General features: G+C 39.5%; 1 protein-coding gene across 2 annotated transcripts in view; it reads left to right on the top strand.

Annotated features, from left to right (window-relative positions):
• The first annotated feature begins 214 nt into the window (after window positions 1-214).
• LOC126467166 (zinc finger protein 236-like) overlaps window positions 215-26,932 on the top strand; it is a 234,085-nt gene continuing 207,367 nt past the window's right edge. Inside the window, exons 1-5 of one of the 2 annotated variants that reach the window (XM_050096441.1) lie at window positions 215-346; window positions 738-916; window positions 2,717-2,847; window positions 18,080-18,457; window positions 18,904-19,032. In XM_050096441.1, coding sequence (XP_049952398.1) covers window positions 799-916; window positions 2,717-2,847; window positions 18,080-18,457; window positions 18,904-19,032 — 756 coding nt within the window. In that variant the 5' untranslated portion in view covers window positions 215-346; window positions 738-798. Of the gene's footprint in view, window positions 347-464; window positions 609-737; window positions 917-2,716; window positions 2,848-18,079; window positions 18,458-18,903; window positions 19,033-26,932 lie in introns of those variants that run through there. The other variant, XM_050096442.1, reaches the window with a different exon arrangement.

Here is a 26,932-nt window from a genome sequence, read left to right as displayed (position 1 = left end):
AACTGGTACCTCTGATCACATGTATCACCTGACTTAACAATAATTATCCTTTTAGAACTTAAGCGTTGAGGATGACACAGTGAAAAACAACAATTCCAGAAACAGTAATATCCACGACACATTGGCGCGAAAGCAATAATTTATAGTGACATCTATTGATGAATTGGATAACTACTTGGACAACTTCCCACAGCATTATGGGTCTGTCGTCGCAGTTCCTCTTCCGCCATATTTACGGGTTGAGTGAATAAAAATATCTGAAACTTAATGTTTTCAAGGAAATTTAAATCATAAACAGAATATTTTATGTGATGCCTGTTCAGCAAACTCATCAATTAACAGACTGGTTGGTAATCTAATGATACGAATTTGAAGCTACTTCAGGAACATGTAATTTTTCTTTGGGCGGAATGATACTGTAAAATAGGCCCTCATGAACACAGTAACTCGAAGTATACGCCTAGCGTTTGGCGGCTGGAATTGAATAGGTTTTCATTCATTAACAATTGCTACTTTGACATTTCTGGTTTCGTGGTTAAAAATGATTCTTAAACGTGGCAAACATGGGGTGTCATCAATATTCGAGCAGATGAACCCGTTAATCACATGTAATTCTATTATTTTTATTAGTTTTTCGAGAGTTTGGCTTGTATTTGTGTTATGTTTATGTCCGTACTAAATGCACGATACTCGCAAATGTTCAGGATTGTGTATGTAACATACTGTTTTATTTGTAGTAAACACTGATTACACTGGCATTCAGTCAGTCACCTGTATGACGAAAAAACTAAAGACAAAATGGATGGAGCAGCCACCGGGCAGATTAAAACGTCAATCAGCTGTCATAATAATAACGGCTTCGAATCTAGTGAGCTAGTATTTTCAACTGATTGTGGTGCAGTGATGGCACAGGGAGGTGAGTAATCCTACTAATGAAGAGGTTATGTTTACAATGTAAAACAGCCTAATAGTTATATGTACTAATGTTTAAACTTCGTTATGAGGACACGTTTCATAATTCTGAACACAACGAGCACCATTTGTTCTAATAGTTTTGATGTCTTTCGTACTGAGTAAGGAGTCTATTGTTTTTCTCTAAAATTCAGTGTTTTAAAAGAAGGGAAAATAAACAATTATAGTCGAATGCATTGGGACACAGTTGTCATTATTTTGATTATTACCAAATACACCCGTCCGGCGTTGTGGAGCACAAATAACGTGTTATTGTAGAATTCTGTGTTGCAATTAGAAGTTTCTGCTTTTTGGATGTTAACAGACCAACTCAGTCTGGTACTTCAAAGCAGAGCATTCCTAGAACTATTGTATTATTTGCCTTGATCCACATGTAATTACATATTATACCACCTATATTATTTCTCAAGGATTGTATCTTACTCTTCCCCAATACCTTAGTGTATCATGTACTTGCTATCCACATGCACACCACTTATTTGAGTTCCAATTATATACTTCTCTTCCTCTGTGGATGCAAAAGAGGGAACCTTTTTTGTGTTTTGAGATTGTTTACATTTAGCAGCCACATTTTTATTGCACAAGCTACACAAAAACATATATCTGTGGATTTTCATATTAACATTGTTTTGCAAGATCAAGCCACAGGAGCTTATGTTGATCTTCTTGTCAGTGATTTATTTAATACCTGCATAAAAATTTAAAAATATTCAGTTTTATGTCACTTGATCGACCTATTTAGGTATTGTTGGAGTTTCTCATTACAACCTCTCTAACATCCATTGCTTGTACACAAGTCTCTGAGAAATATCTATTCGTGAACTGAAAGTATTAATCACCGAAAGCATGAAAATAATTTTTTTACAATTAGAACTAATATAAAGAAGATTAAGCTTAATTTTGTACAGTCCATGAAAGAAAATTGTCAAGTTTCAAAGTATAGAAGTCAAGTATCAAGAAAGTTAGTTGAGAAAACGTAAGGATAATTAATGACATGCGTTTTAAAGGACAAGGTATTAATTGTAAGTAGTAATCAATTGAGCTGTAATCATTCATCATAGTACTTCCCGTAGATACTAATTGTGACTCATTCATTGGGAGTGACTCAAAATGTACATTAGCATAGTGGTCCAGTTAAGTTGATTTGCTTTACTAACCTGATTTACCAACTCTTATTAATCATGTCACTTACATTATTTGCCTTAATTGCTTCCTATTCTATGTTTACACATGGAAAGGATCCAGATTAGTACCTTGATTAATTAATTCGCAGAAAAGGCAAAACTTTGGGGAAAAATATATTGTTTTCTTTTATTCTGTTGTATGTCCAGAGAACTAAGGATATGCATGTCTAACAACTAAAATGTTCTTGTGGAGGCATTTGCAAGATCCCCATCTATGTAATATCCTCATTGCTCTTTTTTTCTCTCAGAAATTGTCACTGACTACAGGAAAATTGCTCCTGTAATTGACCTAAATGATAACAGCAGTGAAGGAGGTTAAAGCGCACACACACACACACACACACACACACACACACACACACACACACACACACACACACGAGAGAGAGAGAGAGAGAGAGAGAGAGAGAGAGAGAGAGAGAGAGAGAGTTGGAAAATTCAGGGATGCATAATGAAAGATGATAATCTCTGTCTGTCTGCCTGTCTGCTGTTTCTTTGTTTTCTTCCTCTCTCTCAAGACAGAGTTTAATATTAACTGCTAATGTATTTTTCATTTGCAGAGATCATCTCCGCAGAAGAGGGAACAACATATATAACAGTTCCATTTCATTTGATTCAGGATGTTGCTTCTCAGCAGAATTTGTTGCTGAAAACAATTCCTAGTAATGCTGTTTTTCTCGATGCTAGTCAGGTAAAAACTGCTCAATATTGAACTGTATGCCAAGTTTCTGCTTTAGTTCTAATAAAATTCTTAATTATTATGCAGATGCGAAACTATGAGTCTCCGCTCTTATTTACTGTAGTACAGCTGTCATAACTTCTAATGTAGGCCTACTGAGCTTTGTCTGTAGGCTACCTAAAATTTACTGAATTTAATTCATTGGAATTGGGAATGGATGCACTGTATATCAGTTAGCATATATGGTGTTTCACATTTATGGTGTAATTATATTTACTTATAATACTTTCTCTCCTGCAGTATAAAAGAATTTAAGAGGTTGCTTATCTGTAAATATTTTTAGACCTTTGTTGCTGTATTATTCTTAGATCATCAGCACTCACAATCTTGAAATTAATGTTGTCCCATATCTCGACACTTCATCAAAAGTCAAAAATATCATTTTCTTGTCAACAAGAAAGTGAATCTCAAAATGTGGATGCACTACTTCCATAGTTTTCTGTGAAGAAGTATCTTGTTCTGCTCAACTTCTTGGGGATAGTTTTATTAATGTGAGGGTTGCCACAGGTTCCGGAAATAAGAGAATGTCCAAATATGTCGGGAATTACGGAAATTAGAAAAAAAAAAATGGAAAAAATCTTTTTTTGTGTCAGTAGATGAAATGTTTTGTTTAATGGGGTGTCGTGCATCATCACTGGCTGGGTGCAGCTGAGTAAGTGCACTGCTTCCCTGTTCCTTCATTACTAGCCTACTGCTTCTCCCCTTCCTACTACTCCCTTCAGCTTGCAGTCAGTGCTGCCACCACTTCTAGCCACAAGCCTAGCAGCTGCCGATGAGAGGCAGGGAGGCACGAAGAATGGTTTGTTTGGATCTGTTTGTTTGGGGTTGTGGGGGCTTATTTGTTGTCTCTGCACAGTCTGTATCTCAAAAGTTCAGAAGGTTTTTAATCTTGCATATTATTCAGTGAAATACAAACCTCTTAAAATGGTCTACAGTATCACAAAAGACACAACATTTTCAGTGCTCCCACCACCGTAAGGAAAACATATCTCACTATCAAAAACAGTAAACATCTCATGTTAAGCATTAACCCTTTGACTCCTTTGATGAGTTAACTTGATGTCATGTGACATTCGCCCAGACCAGACGCAACGAACAACGCCGAACAAAATAAAAAGAAAGTGGAAAAAAAGGGGTAACATCTTTGATTCATAATCAAAATGTCTTCCGTCACAGGTTTGAATCCCGCCACTGCTTAAATTTTGATTAATAATCAGCATTGCCAGCCAAAGACTCCGGCATAAGAAGTCACCCCTCATTCTGCCAATAGCCTTGTCAAAGAGGGCGGAGGAGTGGACAGAGGTTCAGAGCACTCTCTTGCCCTAGTGGTGGGAAACTGCCCTGAAGATGGAAGAATCACCAATGATCAATGGCATAAGAATGCAGAAGGCAATGGAAACCACTGCATTAAAGACACGTAATGTGCACCCACAGGACATGTGGCCTGTAATTGAAGAACTGTCATGATGATCTCTCCATTGGAGAAAGATTCCGGAATAGTCCCCCCCAAGGGGGAGGTTACCATGAGGAAAAGATTGAATAATCAATGGAAGGATAACGTTCTCCTGCGCGGGATTAGCCAAGCGGTCTAAGGCGCTGCAGTCATGGACTGTGCGGCTGGTCCTGGCGGATGTTCGAGTCCTCCCTCGGGCATGGGTGTGTGTGTTTGTCTTTAGGATAATTTAGGTTAGGTAGTGTGTAAGCTTAGGGACTGATGACCTTAGCAGTTAAGTCCCATAAGATTTCACACACATTTGAACATTTTGATAATGTTCTAAGAGTCAGGTCATGGAATGTCGGAAGCTTGAACATGGTAGAAAACTAGAAAATCTGAAAAGGGAAATGCAGGGGCCCAACCTAGATATAGTAGGGGTCAGTGAAGTAATGTGGAAAGAAGACAAGGATTTCTAGTCATATTAGTATAGGATAATATCAGCAGCAGCAGAAAATGGTATAATGGGAGTAGGATTTGTTTTGAATAGGGAGGTAGGGCAGTGAGTGTGTTACTGTGACAGTTCAGTGATAGGATTGTTCTTATCAAAATCAACAGCAAATCAACACTGACAACGAGAGTTCAGGGATACATGCCGACATCAAAGGCTGAAGATGAAGAGAGAGAGAGAAAGTGTATGAGGATGTTGAAAGGGTAATACAGCATGTAAAGGGATATGAAAATCTAATAGTCATGGGAGACTGGAATGCAGTTGTAGGGGAAGGAGTGAAAGAAAAGGTTGTGGAGAGTATGGGCTTTGGAATAGGAATGAGAGAGGAAAAAGACTAATTGAGTTCTGCAACAAGTTGCAGCTAGTAATAGCAAATATCCTGTTCAAGAATCACAAAAGGAGGAGGTTCACTAGGAAAAGGCTGGGTGATATGGGAAAATTTCAGTTAGATTACATCATGGTCAGACAGAGATTCCGAGATCAGACACTGGATTATAAGGCATACCTGGGAGCAGACCTAGGCTCAGATCACAATATGGTAGCATGAAGAATCAGTACATAAAGAAGTGGGGTACAGAAGTACTAAGGAATGACAAGACATGGTTGAAGTTCTCGAAGGCTATAAGGAAAAGCTCAGTAGGCAGTACAGTTGAAGAGGAATGGACATCTCTAAAAAGGGACATCACAGAAGTTGGGAAGGGAAACATAGGTACAAAGAGGGTAACTGTGAAGGAAACATGGGTAACAGAAGAAATACTTCAACTGATTGATGAAAGGAGGAAGTACAAAAATGTTCCAGGAAACTCGGGAATAGAGGGTTACAAGTCGCTGAGGAATGAAATAAATAGGAAGTGCACGGAAGCTAAGACAAACGGCTCCAGGAGAAATGTGAAGACATAAAAAAGAACTGATTGTCAGAAGGACAGACTCTGCATACAGGAAATTCAAAACCACAAAGCAAGTGTGGTAACATCAAGGGTGCAACGGGAATTCCACTGTTAAATGCAGAGGAGAGAGCAGATAGATGGAAAGAATATATTGAAAGCCTGTATGAGGGGAAGATTTGTCCGATGTGATAGAAGAAGAAACGGGAGTTGATTTAGAAGAGAGATTTAAAAGAGCTTTGGAAGACTTAAGATCAAATAAGGCAGAAGAGATAGATAACATTCCATCAGAATTTCCAAATTCATTGGGGGGACTGGCAACAAAACAAATATTAATCTTGATGTGCAGAGTGTATTAGTCTGGCGACACACCATCTGACTTTCGGACAAGCATCATCTACACAATTCCGAAGATGGCAAGAGCTGACAAGTGTGAGAATTACTGCACAATCAGCTTAACAGCTCATGCATCCAAGTTAAAGGCAATTCTGATGTTGCGGTTAATAATGGAAGCAAGACTAATGAAAAATCAAGACATGTTCATAGGAGTTGTCAACCTGGAAAAAGTGTTCGACAGTGTAAAATGGTGCAAGATGTTCAAAATTCTGAGAAAAGTAGGGGTAAGCTATAGGGAAAGACGGGTCATATACAATATGTACAACAGCCAAGAGGGAATAATAAGAGTGGTGACCAACAACGAAGTGCTTGTATTAAAAAGGGGGTAAGACAGGGATGTAACCTTTCGCTCCTGCTGTTCATTCTGTACATCGAGGAAGCAATTATGAAAATAAAAGAAGGGTCAGGAGTGGAATTAAAATTCAAATGGATTGAGAGTAAATTGAAGAAAGATGAAGGTAATGAGAAGTAGTAGAAATGAGAACAGTGAGAAACTTAACATCAGAATTGATGGTCGCGAAATAGATGAAGTTGAGGAATTCTGCTACCTAGGCAGTAAAATAACCAGTGACGGACAGAGCAAAGAGGACATCAAAAGCATACTAGTGATGGCAAAAAGGGCGTTCCTGGCCAAGAGAAGTCTACTAATACCAAATATCCGCCTTAATTTGAGGAAGAAATTTCTGAGAGTGTACATGTGGAGTACAGCATTGTGTGGTAGTGAAACATGGCCTGTGGCGGAACCGGAACAGAAGAGAGCCAAAGCATTTGAGATGTGGTGCTACAGACAAATGTTGAAAATTAGGAATGCGGAGGTTCTGCACAGAATCGGAGAGGAGAGGAATAAGTGGAAAACGCTGATAAGGAGAAGGGACAGGATAATAGAACATCTGTTAAGGCATGAGGGAATGACTTCCATGGTACTAGAGGGAGCTGTAGAGGGTAAAAGCTGTAGAGGAAGACAGAGATTGGAATACATCCAGCAAATAATTGAAGACGTGGGTTGCAAGTGCTTCTCTGAGATGAAGAGTTTAGCGCAGGAGAGGAATTCGTGGTGGGACGCACCAAAGCAGCCAGAAGACTGATGACAAAAAAAAAGCCAGTACATGAAAATGACATCACAGACATTCAGTATACTTTGTTCATTATATGAACTAACATGATGCTTATGACTGCAGAAACACCGTATGGGAAAAATAGATCACAGAGCTTTTAACCCTCATGCATTGGGAAACAGTAAAATCTGTCCACAAACGGAAAGTAAAATTAAATATGAGATCCAAAATATCTGCTTACCAAGACCCAAATTCTTTACTCTTTTATTTAGTAGAGTGAAGAATATATGCTGTAGGTTAGGTATTATAGATGTGCAGCTATGAAGGAACACTGATCTGCTGGTGAGTACTGAAAAGGACACACAATGATCAGAAACTATTGAAGGAAAAGCTCTCTTTAAAATAGGTGCAATTACAACTGAGGTATCTCTCTGGATAGGCCAGACAAATCTGTGGTTTCTGAAGAGAGACAGTAGAGTTTTCAGTAGTCGCAGGAACATTCTGGATGATTGACTGATCTGGCCTTGTAACATTATTCAACAAGGCTTTGCTGTGTTGGGACTGCAAATGCCTGAAAGCAAAGGAAAACTACATGCTTTATTGTCCCCAAGGGCTTGCAGCTGTTCTGTGTGATTTAGTGATGATGGCATCTTTCAGGGTAAAATATTTCATACGTAAAATGTTCCCCCATTTGAATCTCCCAGCATGACCTACAGAGGAGGATGCAGTCGTCAAAAAAACAAAACTGGTATTATGTGGATCATAGGCAGACAGAAGCATTTAAAAAGGGAAATTGATAGGCTGAAGGTAGATAAGTGGGAATTAGTGAAGTTTGGTGGCAAGAGGAACAGGACTTCTGGTCAGGTGAGTACAGGGTTATAAATACAAAATCGAATAGGGTGATACAGGAGAATGTTCAGAAAATAGGTCTGTGGGTAAGCTTCTATCACCACTATGGTGAACACTTTACCATAGCCAAGCTAGGCACCAAGCCAACATCCATTACAATAGTTGAAGTTTATATGTCGGCTAGCACTGCAAATAATGAAGAGATGAATGAATGTTTGCTGGCATAAGATAAATTATTCAGATAGTTAAGGGAGATGGAAAAATTGTGATGGGGGATTGGGGTTTGATAGTAGGAAAAAGAAAAGGGAAAATGTTAGGCACACATGGACTGGGGGAAATTAATGAAAGAGGAAGCTGCCTAGCAGAATTTTGGTCTGAGACTAAATTAATCATTGTAAACACTTGGTTTAAGAATCGGGTAAGAAGGTTGCATACGTGGAAGAGACCTGGAGACACTGAAAGGTTTCAGAGATTTCAAAACCAGATTTTAAAATGTAAGGCATTTCCAGGGGCAGATGTGGACCCTGATCATAATTTATATGTTATGAAATGCAGATTAAAATTGAAGAAATTGCAAAAAGTAAAGGTGGGAAATTAAAGAGATGGGTAGATAGATAAATTGAAAGAACCATAAGTTTTTGAGAGTTTCAGAGGAACCATTAGGCAACAGTTGTCAGAAACAGGAGAGAGGAATACAGTTGGAGATGTATGGATAGCCTTGAGAGATTATACATTGAAGGCAGCAGAGGATAAATAGCTAATAAGATAAGACCTAGTAGAAATCATTGAGTAACACAGCACAGCAGATGTTTGACAAAAGGTGAAAACATATAAATGAAGTAGATGAAAGGGAATACAAACGGCTAAGAATGAGATTGACAGAAAGTATTAAATGGTCAAGCAGGAATGACTAGAAAACAAGTGCAAGGATGTCGAAGGATGCCTGACTGAAGCATAGATGCTGGCTATTGGAGGATTAGAGAAACCTTAGGAAAAAGGAGAAGCAGAGCATGAATACCAAGAGTTAAGATAGCAAGTCAGCCAAGAAAGAAAAGGTGTAAGGAATGTACGGAAGAACGACACATGGGAAATTGACTAGAAGGCAGCACTATGGAAAGTGGAGAAGTAGGTGACGATTAGTTGGGAAATATTATTCTGCAAGAAGAATTGGCCAGGGCACTGAAAGACTGAAATCAAAGCAAGATGTCTGGAGTAGCAGGCATTCACTTAGAATTACAGAGATTCCTGGGAGAGACAGCGATGACAAAACTATTCCATGTGATGGGCTAGAGACAAGAGACAGGCAAAATATTCATACTTCAGGAAGAATGTGATAAATCCGGAGCCAAAGAAGGCTGATGCTGACAGATGTAAATATTACCAAACAATCATTTTAATAAATATTGCTTGCAATATACTGCTATGAATTATTTACAGAAGGATGGAAAAACCGGTAGGAGCTGAGCTCAGGAAATTTAACTGGGGTTATGGGGTAATGTAGGAGCATGCGAGGCAATACTGACCCTACAACAAAGAGGTTAAGCTTGTCACTTACATAGAAACACTGACCACATGCGATGCCGAGTACTGTGTCATTACCACCAAAGCTGACTACCTGCATCTGAACCCTTCCTATGGAACTGCTTCCTGCCTACTCAATTACCTACTCTGGCTTTCTGGACCTGTGCTGAATATTTCGAACATAGCTTACAAGGTACACTTTGTAAAATGCCTACAGCCACTCTCTCCCATTCATTTGTACTCAAGGTGCTTGCTATCATAACAAGTTATTTATGTACATTTCAAAAGGAAATGAAGTGTTTGCCAGAAGACACTCTTGATGTAACTGAATACATTTTGATTGATAATGATGAAGTCCCATGCTTCTTGACAGAGCATAGGGGAATGATGCAGGAGACCCGCACCGCCGTTCTAGCAAGGTCCTAATGGCAGTGGTTTGCCGTTGCCTTCCGCTGACCATAATGGGGATGGATGATGATGATGATGATGATGATGATGATGATGATGATGATGATGATGACACAACACACTCAGTTACCTTGAGGCGGGTGAATATCTGTGACCCCCGGGAATCGAACCCGGGACCTCGTGCTCAGGAACGAGAACGCTACCACAAGTCCACTAGCATGGACACTTTTTGATTACATAAATAAATTTAATTATTCTCAGGCAGACTTCAGTGCCAGAAATCAATGTTTTCAAATACAAAATCTTTCCTTTATGTCAAAATAATTACGTCACATTTTAATGCAATGAGTCTGCATAATTATTTACTAACTAAAGCTATGTATGTGGTGTGTTTGCTTCATGGAGGGAGTAGATATTCATTGTTGTTGTTTTTGTGGCCTTCAGTCCGGAGACTGGTTTGGTGCAGCTCTCCATGCTACTCTATCTTGTGCAAGCCTCTTCATCTCCGAATAACTACAGCAAACTTCATTCTTCTGAATTTCCTTAGTGTATTCATCTCTTAGTTCTAAGCAAAGAAGGGAAAGCAGAAAGGTGGAAGGAGTATGTAGAGGGTCTATACAAGGGCGATGTACTTGAGGACAATATTATGGAAATGGAAGAGGATGTAGATGAAGAAGAAATGGGAGATATGATACTGCGTGAAGAGTTTGACAGAGCACTGAAAGACCTGAGTCGAAACAAGGCCCCCGGAGTAGACAACATTCCATTGGAACTACTGACGGCCTTGGGAGAGCCAGTCCTGACAAAACTCTACCATCTGGTGAGCAAGATGTATGAGACAGGCGAAATACCCTCAGACTTCAAGAAGAATATAATAATTCCAATCCCAAAGAAAGCAGGTGTTGACAGATGTGAAAATTACCGAACTATCAGTTTAATAAGTCACAGCTGCAAAATACTAACACGAATTCTTTACAGACGAATGGAAAAACTAGTAGAAGCCAACCTTGGGGAAGATCAGTTTGGATTCCGTAGAAACACTGGAACACGTGAGGCAATACTGACCTTACGACTTATCTTAGAAGAAAGATTAAGGAAAGGCAAACCTACGTTTCTAGCATTTGTAGACTTAGAGAAAGCTTTTGACAATGTTGACTGGAATACTCTCTTTCAAATTCTAAAGGTGGCAGGGGTAAAATACAGGGAGCGAAAGGCTATTTACAATTTGTACAGAAACCAGATGGCAGTTATGAGAGTCGAGGGACATGAAAGGGAAGCAGTGGTTGGGAAGGGAGTAAGAGAAGGTTGTAGCCTCTCCCCGATGTTATTCAATCTGAATATTGAGAAAGCAGTAAAGGAAACAAAAGAAAAATTCGGAGTAGATATTAAAATTCATGGAGAAGAAATAACAACTTTGAGGTTCGCCGATGACATTGTAATTCTGTCAGAGACAGCAAAGGACTTGGAAGAGCAGTTGAATGGAATGGACAGTGTCTTGAAAGGAGGATATAAGATGAACATCAACAAAAGCAAAACAAGGATAATGGAATGTAGTCTAATTAAGTCGGGTAATGCTGAGGGAATTAGATTAGGAAATGAGGCACTTAAAGTAGTAAAGGAGATTTGCTATTTGAGGAGCAAAATAACTGATGATGGTCGAAGTAGAGAGGATATAAAATGTAGGCTGGCAATGGCAAGGAAAGCGTTTCTGAAGAAGAGAAATTTGTTAACATCCAGTATTGATTTAAGTGTCAGGAAGTCATTTCTGAAAGTATTCGTATGGTGTGTAGCCATGTATGGAAGTGAAACATGGACGATAAATAGTTTGGACAAGAAGAGAATAGAAGCTTTCGAAATGTGGTGCTACAAAAGAATGCTGACGATTAGATGGGTAGATCACATAACTAATGTGAAGTATTGAATAGGAGTGGGGAGAAGAGAAGTTTGTGGCACAACTTGACCAGAAGAAGGGATCGGTTGGTAGGACATGTTCTGAGGCATCAAGGGATCACCAATTTAGTATTGGAGGGCAGCGTGGAGGGTAAAAATCGTAGAGGGAGACCAAGAGATGAATACACTAAGCAGATTCAGAAGGATGTAGGTTGCAGTAGGTACTGGGAGATGAAAAAGCTTGCACAGGATAGAGTAGCATGGAGAGCTGCATCAAACCAGTCTCAGGACTGAAGACCACAACAACAACAACATTCATCTCTTGGTCGGCCTCTATCGTTTTTACCCTCCATGCTTCACTCCAACACTAAATTGGTGATCCCTTGATGCCTCAGAACGTATCCTACCAACTGATCCTTTCTCCTAGTCAAGTTGTGCCACAAATTCCTCTTCTCCCCTGTCCTATTCAGTGCCTCCTCATTAGTTACATGATCTACCCATCTAATACTTAACATTCTTCTGTAGCACATTTCTCTTCTTGCTATACCGTGTATCATCAATGTTTCACTTCCATTCATGGCTACAGTCCATACAAATACTTCCAGAAAAGACTTCCTGACACTTAAATCTATACTGGATGTTACCAAATTTCTCTTCTTCAGAAATGCTTTCCTTGCGACAGCCGGTCTACATGTTATATCATCTCTACTTGGACCACCGTCAGTTATTTTGCTCCCCAAATAGCAACACTCATTTACCACTTTAAATATTCATACGAAGAATCAGATCCATCTCTTTCCAGCATACTACTTCATCTGGAAAGCACTTCAAGCTCTGAATCTATAAGCATCTGACATACTTTTTACAATATGTTGTATGTACTTTTAGTCCTTTTTGGTATCCATAGGCAACTTTCATGACTAAAACTCATGCAACCTAAACATAATTCTCTATGTTACATGGTAATAATTTTAACAAATCATAATCAGCTTAAAATATACAGTTTCTGTTTTACTGGCACTAATTATGCTATGTATTAAAATCATGTGCAAAAGAGAGATAGCATCAACTGAAACACAAAGTCAATTTGTTTCCAGTGTTCTTCTTCATTTGGAGAGATACTCCAAAATGAGGAAATGTAATTATTTGATTACTTTTTACAATACTCAGTATGTATTTTAATCTTTATGCCCTTAGGCAAGTTTCCCAGTCAGAAAAGTCGTGGTATTCAAATACAATTGGTTGTGTTGTTTTGGAATAATTTCATCACATTATAAAGTGAAGAATATGTATGGTTTTTATTAACTGGCAGAATGAATCCTGCGTGTTTGTCATGTACAGAATAGATATTGTAGTATCTGAAATGCTCAGTCTGCTAGTTTTCCATGAAACTATTTCATCTGAACTGTTTGAATATTTTTTACACCCATTGGTTCTGTTTTCCATCCTTTTTGATCCAGGCTTTGGACCAGCACTGGCAAAGCTAAAAAGTTTAAGTGTGTTTCGATTGTGCCTGTCTGCAACTTAACATCTCCTATCTTTGCCTTCTACTTAACGTAGCCTTCTGAAATTCCTTCGTCAAAGAAGATGAAGTAAATATTCCAGAATTCAAATCGAGAGCAGCTGCCAACATGAGCAACTTAAGTAAATGTCCTCAGAGTAATGAAGCAACTTAAATCACTTAATAAAAGCAAGTCTTCTGTTGCAGACTGTATACTAATTAGGTTCCTTTCTGAGTATGTTGACGCAATAGCTTCATGCTCAACAATCGCACACAACCAATCGCTCAATGAAAGATCCGTACCCAAAGACTTGAAAGTTGTGAGGTCACGCCAATATTCAAAAAGGTAGTTGGAGTAATCCACCAAATTACAGGCCCCTATCATTAATGCCAATATAAATTACCTTATTGGCCGAAAGCTATAATTGTGTGAATCTTTTTGTTGTGCCTATCGTGACTCAGCATCTCCACTATATGGTGCGTAGCAACTTTCCTTCTCTGGTATTATTAATGGATTTAGGAGACAATCTGAGCAGCTGTCTCAAGTTGTTTTCAAATGTTGCTGTCATTTGCCGTATAGTAAAGTCATCGACGATCAAAACAAATTGCAAAACCATTTAGAAAAGATGTTTGTTGCAAAAATTGGCAGTTGACCCTAAATAATGAAAAACGTGAGGCCATCTTCATGGGTGCTTAAAGGAATCCCTAAAACTTTGGCTACACGATAAATTAGTCAGATCTACAGGCTGTAAATTCAACTAAATACCTAGGAATTACAAATACAAACAACTCAAATTTTAAAGAACACACAGAAAACGTTGTGGAGTGAGGGAAACCAAAGACAGTGTTTTGTTGGTAGAACACTCACAAAATGCAACAAATCTACTAAAAGAGAGACAGCCTACACTATACTTGTCCATCCTATTCTGGATTACTGCTTTGCTGTCTGGAATCCTTACCAGATAGGATTAACAGAAGAACAACAACACGTTTTGTATTATCGCGAAATAGGGGAGAGGGTGTCACTGACATGGTACAGGATTTGGGGTGGACATTATTAAAACAGAGGTGTTTGTCGGTGTAGCAGAATCTTGACAAAATTTCATTCACCAGTTTTTTTGTGAGACTGCAAAAATATTTTGACGACGGTGACCTACATATGGAGATCATCATAATACACTGAAGAACCAAAGAAACTGGTACACCTGCTTAATATTGTGCAGGGCCCCACGAGCTCACAGAAGTGCCGCAATGTGATGTGGTATGGACTTGACTAATGTTGGAAGTAGTGCCTGAGGGAACTGATACTATGAATCCTGCAGGGCTGTCCATAAATCCCAAAGAGTACGAGGGGGTGGCAATCTCTTCTGAGCAGAACTCTGCAAGGCATCCCAGGTATACTCAATGATGTACAAGTTTTGGGAGTTTGGTGGCCAGCGGAAGTGTTTAAACTCAAGAGTGCCTCTGGAGTCACTCTGTAGTAGTCCTGGATGTGTGGAGTGTCGCATTGCCCTCCTGGAATTGCCCAAGTCTGTCGGAATGCACAATGGGCATAAATGGATGCAGGTGATTAGACAGGATGCTTCCATACATGTCACCTGTATCTAGACAAATCAGGGGTCCCATATCACTCAAACTGCACGTGCCCCACACTATTACAGAGCCTCCACCATCTTGAACAGTCCACTGCTGTCATGCAGTGTCCATGGGTATATGAGATTGTCTCCATACCTGTACATGTCCATCCACTTGATACAATTTGAAACGAGATTCGTCCAACCAGGCAACATGTTTCCAGTCATCAACAGTCCAAAGTCGGTGTTGACGAGCCCAGGCGAGGTGTAAGGCTCTCTCTTCGTTGATGACTTTGCAATCTATTGCAGCTTTCAATGAACCTGTCTACTTGAGTAGCACCTTCAGCGATGTTCGATCATCTTTACTCATGGAGCATCAAACGCTTTCGGTTTTTCACTGACGTATGCTAGGAGTTTCTTTCCCTGTCCCTATGTCTCGACCCATTCATTCTTCCATTCACTGACACAATGAAATTCTTGTCCCTTGTCCGTTCGAAACTGGATTGTATATTCAGCTGCACATCCATCCATCTTATGTCTTCTTAACACCAACATTGAGGGGTACAGTTCGCCACTGGTGCCTTATATACCAGCCCTGTTGAGAGTGTTTATGCTGAGGCATACCTGTAGGATATTCTCCTCAGTTGTTACGAGAGCTGTCTGTCTTCTATGCCCAGTGGCCCATCCTGTGCTCCCTTTTTTGATGATTCCCTCGACCGCCAGTATGGGCTGCACCCGTCTTCTCTGTTGCTTCCAGGAGTTTGCTTTCATGCTGCTTCAACAACTTTGCTTTAAGCTCCCTGCCACATTCCCCATGGGTGCAAGCTCTTCACCACCCTGGCTTTGTGCCAAGGCATGTGTTAATTTCGGATTCATTTTGCTTCCTAAGGACACTGCTCCTGGCCTGGTGTATCTTAGAGTTTCTCGCACTTTGCACACAGCGTGGGGACAGTGTCTTCATCTACACCAACAGTTCCAAGACCAACCATGGTGCCAGGTGTGCCTTTGTACTTGGCGATGATCCTTTTCAGTATCAACTTCTTGACCAGTGCTTGATTTTTACTGTGGAGCTGTACGCCGTCTATCAGCCCACCATGTACATGCGGCAACACAGGCCTCCAAATTGCGTCATCTCCTAATGTTCTCTCAGTGCTCTTCAGAACCTGCGCGCACTGTACTCAGTCCACCCTTTAGTACGATGGATCCAAGAATGCCTCCATTCAACTACTTTGAGGGGGAGGGGGGGCAACTTGGTGTTCCTGTGGGTTCCTGTTCATGTTGGCATGTCGAGGAACGAGGCTGCTAATGTTGCTGCAAAGGCTACAGCCATTCTCCCCCAGCCTGCTAGTCATTCTCTTCCCTAAGATAATCTCCGTGTTGACGTATGTTGGCACGTAGTATCACTTTGGAGTGCACAGTGGTCCTCTCTCCAGGGGAACAAACTCTGGGACATTAAACCTCTCCCAATAGCGTGGTTGACCTCTTCTTGGCCCTCACATTGCGAGGAGGTCATTTTAGCCTGGCTGCGTACAGGACACTGTTGTTTTAGTCACCACCCAAAAAGAAAGTCGAACCCACTAATAATATCTAATAGTACCTGCATTTTGAGAGCTGTCACCTCTTCCATACCAAAAAATTGCTCCCATTCAGCCTGGCCACCTGTGGATGTTGTTTCTGCTGTGAGGAGAATTTCCTTGCCCAGCATGCTGAAGTTCTAACAGTAGCCTTCATGGCAATCACTATTCCCCAACCCTAGTCCACAAATTTCCCACACCATACCCTCACATTTCATTAACCCTGCCACCATGTAATGCAAAGGAGCACCTCCTTGTCCAGTAACATCCTGGACTGAAGCAACTAATTGTTTCCTTTATCAGGTCTGCGACTATCTATCATCATGCCTGGAAATGAGGGCATCCTACTCGTGATCCTTCTCACGCCTCTAAAAATAGTATTGTGCCACTCACCCACCCATCCAACCAACGCAATATCCTGGTCCATCCCTCTGCATCTCCCTATGCCAACCATTTCCAACTGGAGTCATATCCCTGTAGAAGATCCAGGTGCAAGACCTGGCCAATTCACCCACACAGTATATTTTACGCTAGTCATGTCACAGGCTTATCCTACCCATCCGAGGCAGGGCAACCTGCGTAAGCAGCAATATTATATGCCAATTCTGTAGTAATCTGTGCATAGCATTTTTTGTAGGCATGGCCACCAGCTAGTTGTCCACCAGAATAAGTGACCACAACCAAACTGACCAAAAGCAGAGTAGGCCATCAATTGGTGGAACGTTCTGCTGAGCACATCATGTACGAGTTCAATGGCTGCATCCGAACTTGTGCCACGTGGGCTTTTCCCCCAGCATTGGCTTTTCTAAGCTACATAGATGGAAGTTACCCCTTGGAATGCCTCCTCCATTTCTGTAATCCTCCTGGCCTCAGTCTCTGCTAACCCACTGCACCTGCACCCCTACCCAACAGTTTTCCCCTCTTTTATCCTGTCACCCCTCCTAAACCATGCCGCCACGTCAAGTTGTGCCTTTTGAACTCGCTGACTCTGCTGCCCATGCACTCACTGCCTGTCCCTCTGACATTCCTATCCTGCACACCGCACCCTCTTAGCGACTAGCTACCCCTTCCCAAACCCTCCCCCCACTTCCTCCTCCATCTATCCCTCTAGCCACCCCATCCTACACAACTTCTCACCCCAGTCCACCTGCCAAACTGCAGTCCCAACACTGTGTGTTCTGCCGGCACATTGTAACTGCGTGTGTGTGTGTGTGTGTGTGTGTGTGTGTGTGTGTGTGTGTGTGTGTGAGAGAGAGAGAGAGAGAGAGAGAGAGAGAGAGAGCTCGAGAGCTCTTGGCTGAAAGCTAGCAAAATATTCATTCATTTGTGTGTGCCTGCTGATGATCAACACTTCTAGTATCAGTAAGTGGTTTCTTTTACCCCTAAATTATTTTCATTCTGTCAAAACTATACTTTCCATAACTATAAAAACAGTGGTTTCAGCTTCAGAAACGTGAAAACATACTTAAGAGCATTAATTAGTGGAATCTCTTATGTCTACTGTTAAACAGTTAATCAGTTGCATATGTCCAGCTCTGCATCTACTTACTTTCCTTTCTTGCAGTGTAACTTTGGACTTCCATTTTCAGATTGCTCTAATAGCAGATACTTCTAGTCAAGTAATTCTTGGTGGAGTCCCAGATAATGATGCTGAGATAGTCATTGAAGCAGCTGAGGTACCAGAGGAAACTGTGGATATACCTTGTGATGAAGAACATCACAATGAAGTTTCTATTGCCCTTGAAAATATTCATGAAACTGGACAAACAGTGTGTCTTCCTATTGAAACAACACAAAAAGAAAGTGACATAGCAGACAGTGCAGTCAGTGAAAAAACTGTAAGATTTGAACTGCCCAGTTCTGATCCTGGGGCAGGAACAGCTGAATCCTTTGATCCTCAGAAATTGGTGCAAGCAGCACAAAACCAGAAGACAAAGGAACCAAATGTTGAACCACCGATGAGGAAGGTAATTTCAAATTTGTTCAAAATACTTTATACGCATGCATTACTAAATTAAAAAAAATTGACTTATCCAGTGCAAATTCATTGTTGATAAAATCTAAAGAAAAATTCATCTTTTTTAAAATAGTGGCAGAAGTATTATTTAAGTTAATTTTATCCTACAACAGTAATAAGTTTAGTGTGACTTTTTTTTTTGGGAGGGGGGGGGGGGGGGGAGATTATTCGTAGATATTTTTGATGTTCCTGTCATTCAAGTAAGTGATCAAATTTTGGACTATTTATTTTAATCCAATCTTCTGTTGCTTATTGTTAACTGTCTCTTGTCTCCAGTTGAAAAGCAATTAAATCGTTTAGTGTTCCATTAATTCCACAATTTCCTTTTACCTCTCAGCAAGCAGTCATATTCTATTTTACTATCTTATATGAGTAACTTTTTATTTTACTTTTTAGGGTCCTTTTATCTGTGAGACGTGTGGTAAAGAATTCTCCAAATGGGCTCAGCTACGGAGGCATATAAAGTGTCATATTGATGATAAACCTCATAGATGTATAAAATGTTCAACATCATTCAATGTTGAGGTGAGTAAGCTGTTAAACGTGTCCATCATATTTGGAAGTCTGCAGTTTACCATTTGGTACTCATTTTATGTCTAGTTGCAGTGTTGATAGTTACTCATTTAACTTTCTCACATGGGTAGCTCTTATGAATAACAGCTTTGCTGTAGATTCTCAGGTGAGCTGCAGTAATGTGTGTGTGTGTGTGGGGGGGGGGGGGGGGAGGGGGGGTGCATGTTGTGATGAGAATTTTCATTTGTGTAGGGTGACTGTCAATAATTATGGTGGAAGTCCTTAAGTAAGTCAGAGTGAACATTAAGGGGGCTTACCAGTGTCTGGCCCAAACTGTCAGTGCCAATAAGGTAACTGTCATGATGGGTTCCTTTATGATGAACAACCCATTCAACAGACTTTGTCATTCTCTGCAAATCTCATTCATTTACACATTGTTTTTCCTAAATCCATAATTAAGGAGAACCTACAGATATGTGGAATGAGTAAAATTATACATCAGTTGTCAGAAGCAACTACTGCAGACTATTTGTTTAAAGTATACTAACACTCAATTTCAAATAGTGCTAATCTAAGGTAGCCATTTTTAAGTAACACCATGAGATCCTGACAAACAAATGTTAATTGAGAGAGAGAGAATTCACAATGTGGCTGTAGTTAACAAAATTAATTTGCAATGTGAAAGTAAAATAGCACATTCCATGTCATTATGATTTATTGTGCAAAATGAATTATGAAACATGAAAAGCTAATTAACACATGAGTGAATATGTCAACAAAAATAATAATTTTTGAAAAAATAGTGTATTTGGATAGGTAAAAAATCTACTCTACAAGTGGCAGCAGGAGAAAGCACATGCAAAGTACTGAAATTTGCAAGTTTTCTCAGCCAGTGGCTTGTCCTTCTGGAAGAAAGATTGAAGGGGTAGGAAGAGGGGTGAAGGGAAAGGGTTGGTGATATTTAGGAAATAGAGAGGTTTTGGAAAAGTCACCCAGAACTCAAGAGTTAAAGACAGGTTTAGTAGACAGGATGAGAAGGAAAGATTGATTGTTGGGGATTGCACCAGACACGGTTTGAAACCCTGAGAGCTTAAAGGTGGAGGATAGGGTAATAAGCAAGACAGATTAATGACAAAACATTGTACACAAGTTAAAAAGAGTGAAAGGCTAAGTGCATTGTGTTATAAAGGTAAAGGGTGGGGGGGGGGGGTAGATAGGTAAGAAAATAAAAGAAATAGAAAACTAAATGGTAGGGAATAAAGGAATAGTTACTGAGAAGAAATGCTGACACCAAAGAAAGTAATGTAAATTAAGGTCAGGTGATGTTGTAATGCCAGTTCCCACCTGAAGAGTTCCAAGAAACTGGTATCAGGGGGAAGAATCCATATGGAATGTGGGGTGAAACAGGCACCAAAGTCACGGCCATCATGTTGTGTAGCATGCTCTACACCTGTGTATTGTGTGTTGCCAATATACACCCTATGCCTGTACCTATTCATCGTAACTAATAACTTGGTGGTAGTCATGCCATCGTAAAAGGCCGAACAATGTTTATATAACAGCTGAGGCACGACATGTTGTTCCACATGTGGCTCTCCCTTTGATAGCATGTTTCGCCAGTTGCAGGGCTGGTACGAGTCATAGTAGGAGGGTGCATAGGATAAACTTTACAGCAAGGCCACTCAAAAGGGAAAGAGCCCTAAGGTAGGGAAATGGGTGCAGAAGGAGCATAGGCTCTGACAATGAAATTGCAGGAATTAGAAGGGCGATGGAAAACTATTCCAGATGTGGTGTGCAGAATGTCAGACAGAATTAACCTCATTCAAGGCATGATTTTAGGAAGTCATAGCCCTGTTGAAGTAGCTGATTAACACATTCAAGACCAGGATAATATTGTGTGACAAAAGGTCTATTCCTAAGCTTATTTTTGGATGGATCAGTAGTACAAGAATTGGATGTGATAACACTAACTAAAAGTAAATGATGGTTTAATACTTGGAGCTGTAGGGCAAGTGACCAACAAACTGACCGTGTTGAACCTATCATCAGAAACAAGGTCTGAAGCACTGACCAAGAGTGCTGTCAACATACCACTACCAAGATTTAGTACTACATATGTCTTGCCAAATCCTTCAGGCTAGGCAAGCCTAGTGTGCCATGAGTAGCATTGTTAGAGGCACCATTGTTGAGTAGAATTTCTGTGATGTTTGTTTTCTGGCCTATATGTGAAAGAATGTAGGGAGTAGTTCACTAAAGGAATTCAAGTAATCACTTTGAACCATTGGGTATAACCTACTACTAATCTACCTATACCCTGTAATACAAAGTTTGGCTAAATAAGCACTAGCACCTGCTACTACTATTCCTTGTTTTGGTTCAATAGATTGCAGAACTTAAGTTCAAAAGGTAGGTTAGTCAAGTTTTAAGAAAGACCGATTGGAATATTTGAGAATTATCAGCAGTACAACAAAAAACATAAAACATGTAGAATTAAAATCAGATCATGTGATTTACTGCAGAGAAGCATAAGAGGGAGACAATTTAGGTGCACACTTACTGTGAAAAAGTAAATTAAAAACAGTATTACAGATACCAAAAGACTCTGACAGAATGACAAGGCTTCTTTCAAAAATATGTGAAAGTTGTTCCATTGGAATGGAAACTCTCAAATGGAATTAGATATCTGTTAAAGAGAAAGCAAGACTTTCAAGAAAACAATAATGGAAACACAAGAAAACATGCTGAATTAAACTAAGCTGTTCAGAGCTTTCTTCAAGAGAAAGTGGAAATGTGCTATCGAATTTTATAAAGCACAAAGAAAAACTAAACAGAAATGTATGTTGTATGGAAATCACAGTTCATTAGTAAATATGTCACAGATAACACATAGAAAACTGTAAGGTCATTCAAAGGTTCCATGAAATGTTCGTATAGTTCAGAAAATAAATCGGGGAGACCCACTGTCTTCAGAAATTTCTGATCTATAAATTACACTTATGGACAGTCCGTGATGAACTATCTGTCAGTGCTCGAGAAAGTGCGCAGTTTTTCGTAACACAAGCAGGTGCGGGGTATACTTTGTATAAATGTTCAGAATAGCTGCCTTAGTTACCAAGGTATACATGTAGGAGCAAAATCAGTTTGCTCTTAGTTTAATTAAACAAAAACTCAATAAACTTACATAAAATGATCTAGAGCACTGTTTAATTAATTGCAATAAGATCTATTGTTACAGGCATAGAAAAACAAAGCATCAGTTCACCATGTGATACTGAAAAATTTATATGTCATTGCTACCGCTTCCGTTAGATTTCACCATGATAGTGGGGAGTTCAGAATTGAAAGGTGATTCTGTAATGAGAATCCACATTACAAAACAATCATTCTTATGAGTCCTAGAGGAAATTAAAAAACAACTTGATGAAGAGCAGAAGAAATAAATGGGAGAATAAAAGTGGCTTGGAGTGTTTTTGGAAATGCAAATAAGGGTTGTAAAAAAGAAAAACTTCCAAAGTGTCTGAAATTAGAATAGTTTAGTGTTATTTAATAGTAAAGCCAGTTGCTAAAAGGTATTTACCTCAGCCAATAAGACATTTTCAAGTGAACAGTCAGTGATCCTGAACATAAAGACATGTATCGAGCATCTTAAAACAAGATAATAGTAGTTTCTTACTGTAGAATTGTGAATAATTTTGTCTAACAACCCACTGTAATGTTTATAAGTAAAACTTATATAAAGACAGTCGGGTAAAAGTTACACAACAGGACTTACGTTGCAAGTCTATGTGTGTTCGGCATGCACTAGTAAAGTGGGAGTTGTTTTTCTTGTGATGAGAAGTGAAAGAGGGTGTCAGCAGTGAGTTGGGAAGGTAGACTAAACAGCATGGTAAAACATGGGCTTTTAATGTGAAATCCATTCAGAAACTGTGGGTTACCTAGCAAGCAATAGTGAGGTGTAGTTGGGAGAAGTCGTGAGAGAAAATAAAAGAAAATCATAAACAATACTGCATGAGGAAATGCACGTCAGGCACTGACCATCTAGTGCACAACAAAATATTAACACAAAGACCCATGACAGGCCTAGCAAGCCAGTGGTAGCCTTCGACTATCAAACAACCCTCGGATCAAAACCAGTACTGAAAATAACAAAACCTTTTAGGAGATCTGGCCTATATGGTTCCAATGAGATACAGATCTCTCTGAAAAATATTTAAGAACTGGAGCTATTAATGTTATATACTGAGAAACTGATGTAAGAATTCAGTAAATCGCACAGATAATGACTGAGACTAACATATCGATAATCGGATTATGAGAAGTAGGTAAAAAAGGGAATGCCAGTGAGGTGCTGGAAGAAAGGATATGAAGTGTGGTGGCCAAGAAGAGACAAAAGCAAAAAAATGTCACAATAATAGTGGCTAAAGAACTGGCAATCAAAGTACTTAATGTAGAAAATGTATGTGACAGAGTAGTTAAAGTTAATATAATGATGGAAGAAATAGCCTCGTTATAATACAGGTTTATTTTCCTCAAATTGGATGCAAGACAGATGAAAAGTAAGAGTTTATCACTACAATGGAGGATACTGTAACATTAACAAGACCATGATTATAGGAAACTTTAGTGCTAGAGTAGAGAATGAAAGAAAAGGATACAAAACAGTCATAGGAAGCCACGTGGACAAACCCAGAAACAATGAAAGGGAGGTACTACCACACACACACATATGTGAGAAATAAATGGATTATTGATAACAGATGACATAAAAAAGGGTGTGAGTCTTAAGTTAACCAGATAAAGTTGGAATTTACAACAGAAATCTGTAATAGACTATATGATGATAACCTAAGAAGTCATAAGTTGCCTGGCTTAACCACTTAAGCATTAATCTCAACAGTGACCACATACTATTGTTAGGGACATGGAAGAAATCCAGAAAGGGTAAATACGGGAGAAAGACAGAAAAAAATCTAATACTCGAAACTGCAAGATAGTTGCCCAAGAGATATACAGGGAAAGATTAGGTTACTGCTTCCCAAAGAAGAGAGGGAGGATGTGGAAGAAGAACGGAAGGGGTTTGAATGGGCATTAGTCAAGGCAGCAGACACAGAGAAACTTCATGGTGAAATGAGAGAATTGCATAAGCACTCGAAGAAAAAGAAGAGCACATAGAGAGATAGAAGCTAATTTTAAGGATTTGAAAAGATGTGTCACATATTAGGTAGTGGAAAGAAGTAGAAAGAAAATACTTCAAAAAGTCATCAACAAATAAAGAAAACCCATTGTGCAAGATGCCCATGCTATTCCAGGAATATTTAGGTATTTTGTTTAAAAAAAAAAAAAAAAAAATATTTCAAAGGCCCCTGCCAAGCCTTTATAAAAGCTCTCCCAGTAAAGCTTCAATCAATGTCTATGTGCAAGTCAGCCTGCCTTTCAGAACAAAGCTAGTTAAATCCAGTAAAGTTGCTCAGTCCTACATGATGCCAATTTTCTAGCATGTCTGCTGAAGAAACTCGCAATTCCACGGCACCATCTAGCCAATAGGGCGCATGCAAGACGAGTTACATATGTAGTCGCTGGAATGTCCTGGGTCATAGAGAGCAGGTGCTACACTCTCTTGGAATCCAGACATCAGTCAGAGCAGATGATCTCTTGTGGTCCAGCTTTTACATGGGGTGGACGGTCTCGTGCCCTCTGCCTCTGTTCATCAGGGCTGGCCTGTGACCATATGAACATCAGATACCATTTTTCCCATTCCCTGTACCACTATGGCCCAGTTGTTACTCTGGCAGTCAGCCTTCACCTTTACCCTCAGGGCGAGCCCTCATGTATATCAACTGTCAGAATATAATCAAAAGTTTAGTTCTCTCTTTCATTCCAAACCAGCTTACCTCCCAATGCTTACACCCATCCTGCTCCCTTTGACACTGCTCGCTGTGTGGGAGGAAATAGTAGTTTTCCAAGTATGGAAGGAACACTTCCAAAACCTATATAAAGGGCAGAATAAGGTAGTCATATGGCATGAATGAGTGGAAGAGCCCAAAGGACAGGTCCAGCTGCCTAATTGGAAAGGTTTTCCCTTATTTCACACCTGCGTGCATCTTTCCTTCATGAAGTATGAGAGTTGTGTGTTATAAGTGCATCTGTTAAGGGTAAGTGACTGTAATGAGTGTGTGTATAGTGCAGTGTCGTGTTCACATAGGAGATGATGAGAGAAGGGAAAGGGTAAAACATATTGCTGGCACATAGTCTATTGCTCTCAAAGAGCATCGAGGGGGGGGGGGGGTGTCACCGAGCTTAATGTCCCCATCTGATATGTGGAGATCACCATCAACAGTGTTGCATGCCCTCAGTTTGTGTGACACTGCAGAGAGGTTTGGAATTTAATTTAGGACATGATGCAAAGACTGGTGGTAAAGGACTTCATGCCACCATCGATCTCAGCACAATGTAGGGGAAATAGAGAGAGGCAAAAGAAATAACACTGTTAGAGAGGAAAAGATGTATAAATGACCTGATGAAATAGAAAAAAATCTACAAATGTTGGACATGAGAGAAAACTGTATTAGTAATGGAAAAACAAGAGAGCTACCAGAATAGATGATGTCACAGTGGAAATAATTGAAAACACAGGACTTGTCAGGATTCAGTAACTATATAGAATACTGAGGATAATATGGACCTGTGGAAAGATTCCTTCTGATTGGGCAAATTCAGTTATTCTATCTATTAATAAGAAAGGCAACAAGATGCTCTCTGAGAACTACAGAGGAATAGCATTACCGCACCATTGCATGGATATTTGTGAAAATATAAAAATACAGAAAATCAGAAACAAGATAGGAACAATATAAAGAGGAAAATAACAGCAAGGATTTATGTCTGGAAGATCGACAGTAGATAACATGTTACAGCTAAACAGGTAGTAGAAAAGAAACAGGAATTTGGGAAAGACATCATAGTTGCATTCACAGATATATATAGTAAAAAAAAGGCTTACGACAGTGTTAAAAGGGGAGAGATACGGCAAAGTCGGAGTGTTGTCAAAAGGAATAATACTCAAAAGTCAGGAAAAAAAGATTAACAAATGCCTGAATTGTGTTTTAATAGATGTCAAAAAATCAGAATGGCTTAGAACAGATAGAGAAGTTCAACAAGGAGATGTGTTCTTTTCTTACCAGTTCACTTCAATGTAGTCATGCACAACATCATAAAAGGGCTCAAGAGCAGATATCATAGCGTATGAAAATATTATGATGATGATATGGAAGACAGCAGTGAATCTTGGAAGAACAGTAACTAGAAGATGAAAGAAGCAGACAACAGAAAGTGACATACAAAATATTTGATCCATTGAACAATACGCAACTGAGGATTATGTTTATAGAATAAAACTCCACTTCAGTTGCCAGTAATTTCTCAATTTATTGTAGGACTGATTTTGAAGCATAAAGCTTCATCTGCTGGTTTCCACCAAAAATTACGGAAACATAAATGTGTGGACCTCGGATGTCACATCCCCATTTCTCATTCTTTTGTAGTATCTGCTTTAGTTCCACACCCCTTTGGCACCTACATCACAACCGCAGTCAGCTGACTTCTGGGCCGTCTGTTTTAGTCACTTATGTGTTATGCTGTCCAGATGGACACTGTGGTTACTGGTTCTACACTCCCATAATTATTTGTTGGCACCTGAAGATGAAGCTTTATGCTTCAAAACCAGTCACGTAATAAACTAAAATATTACTAGCAACTGAAGCAGATTTTTGTTCTATAAAAAGTGAGGTAATCAGATCAGCAGGGAAAATAAAAATATGAAGTTGTAATGGAAAAATTATTAGGGAAGTAAAAGCTGTGAAATATCTAAAAATTAAGATAACAAAGAAAGAAAACATCAAGAAAGAAATTTTGG

Source organism: Schistocerca serialis, chromosome 1, assembly GCF_023864345.2.
Source record: "Schistocerca serialis cubense isolate TAMUIC-IGC-003099 chromosome 1, iqSchSeri2.2, whole genome shotgun sequence".
In the NCBI taxonomy this organism is placed as follows: Eukaryota; Metazoa; Arthropoda; class Insecta; order Orthoptera; family Acrididae; genus Schistocerca; species Schistocerca serialis.
The sequence above is the reverse complement of the archived record's forward strand: the minus strand, read 5'-3'. Positions and strand labels throughout refer to the sequence as shown.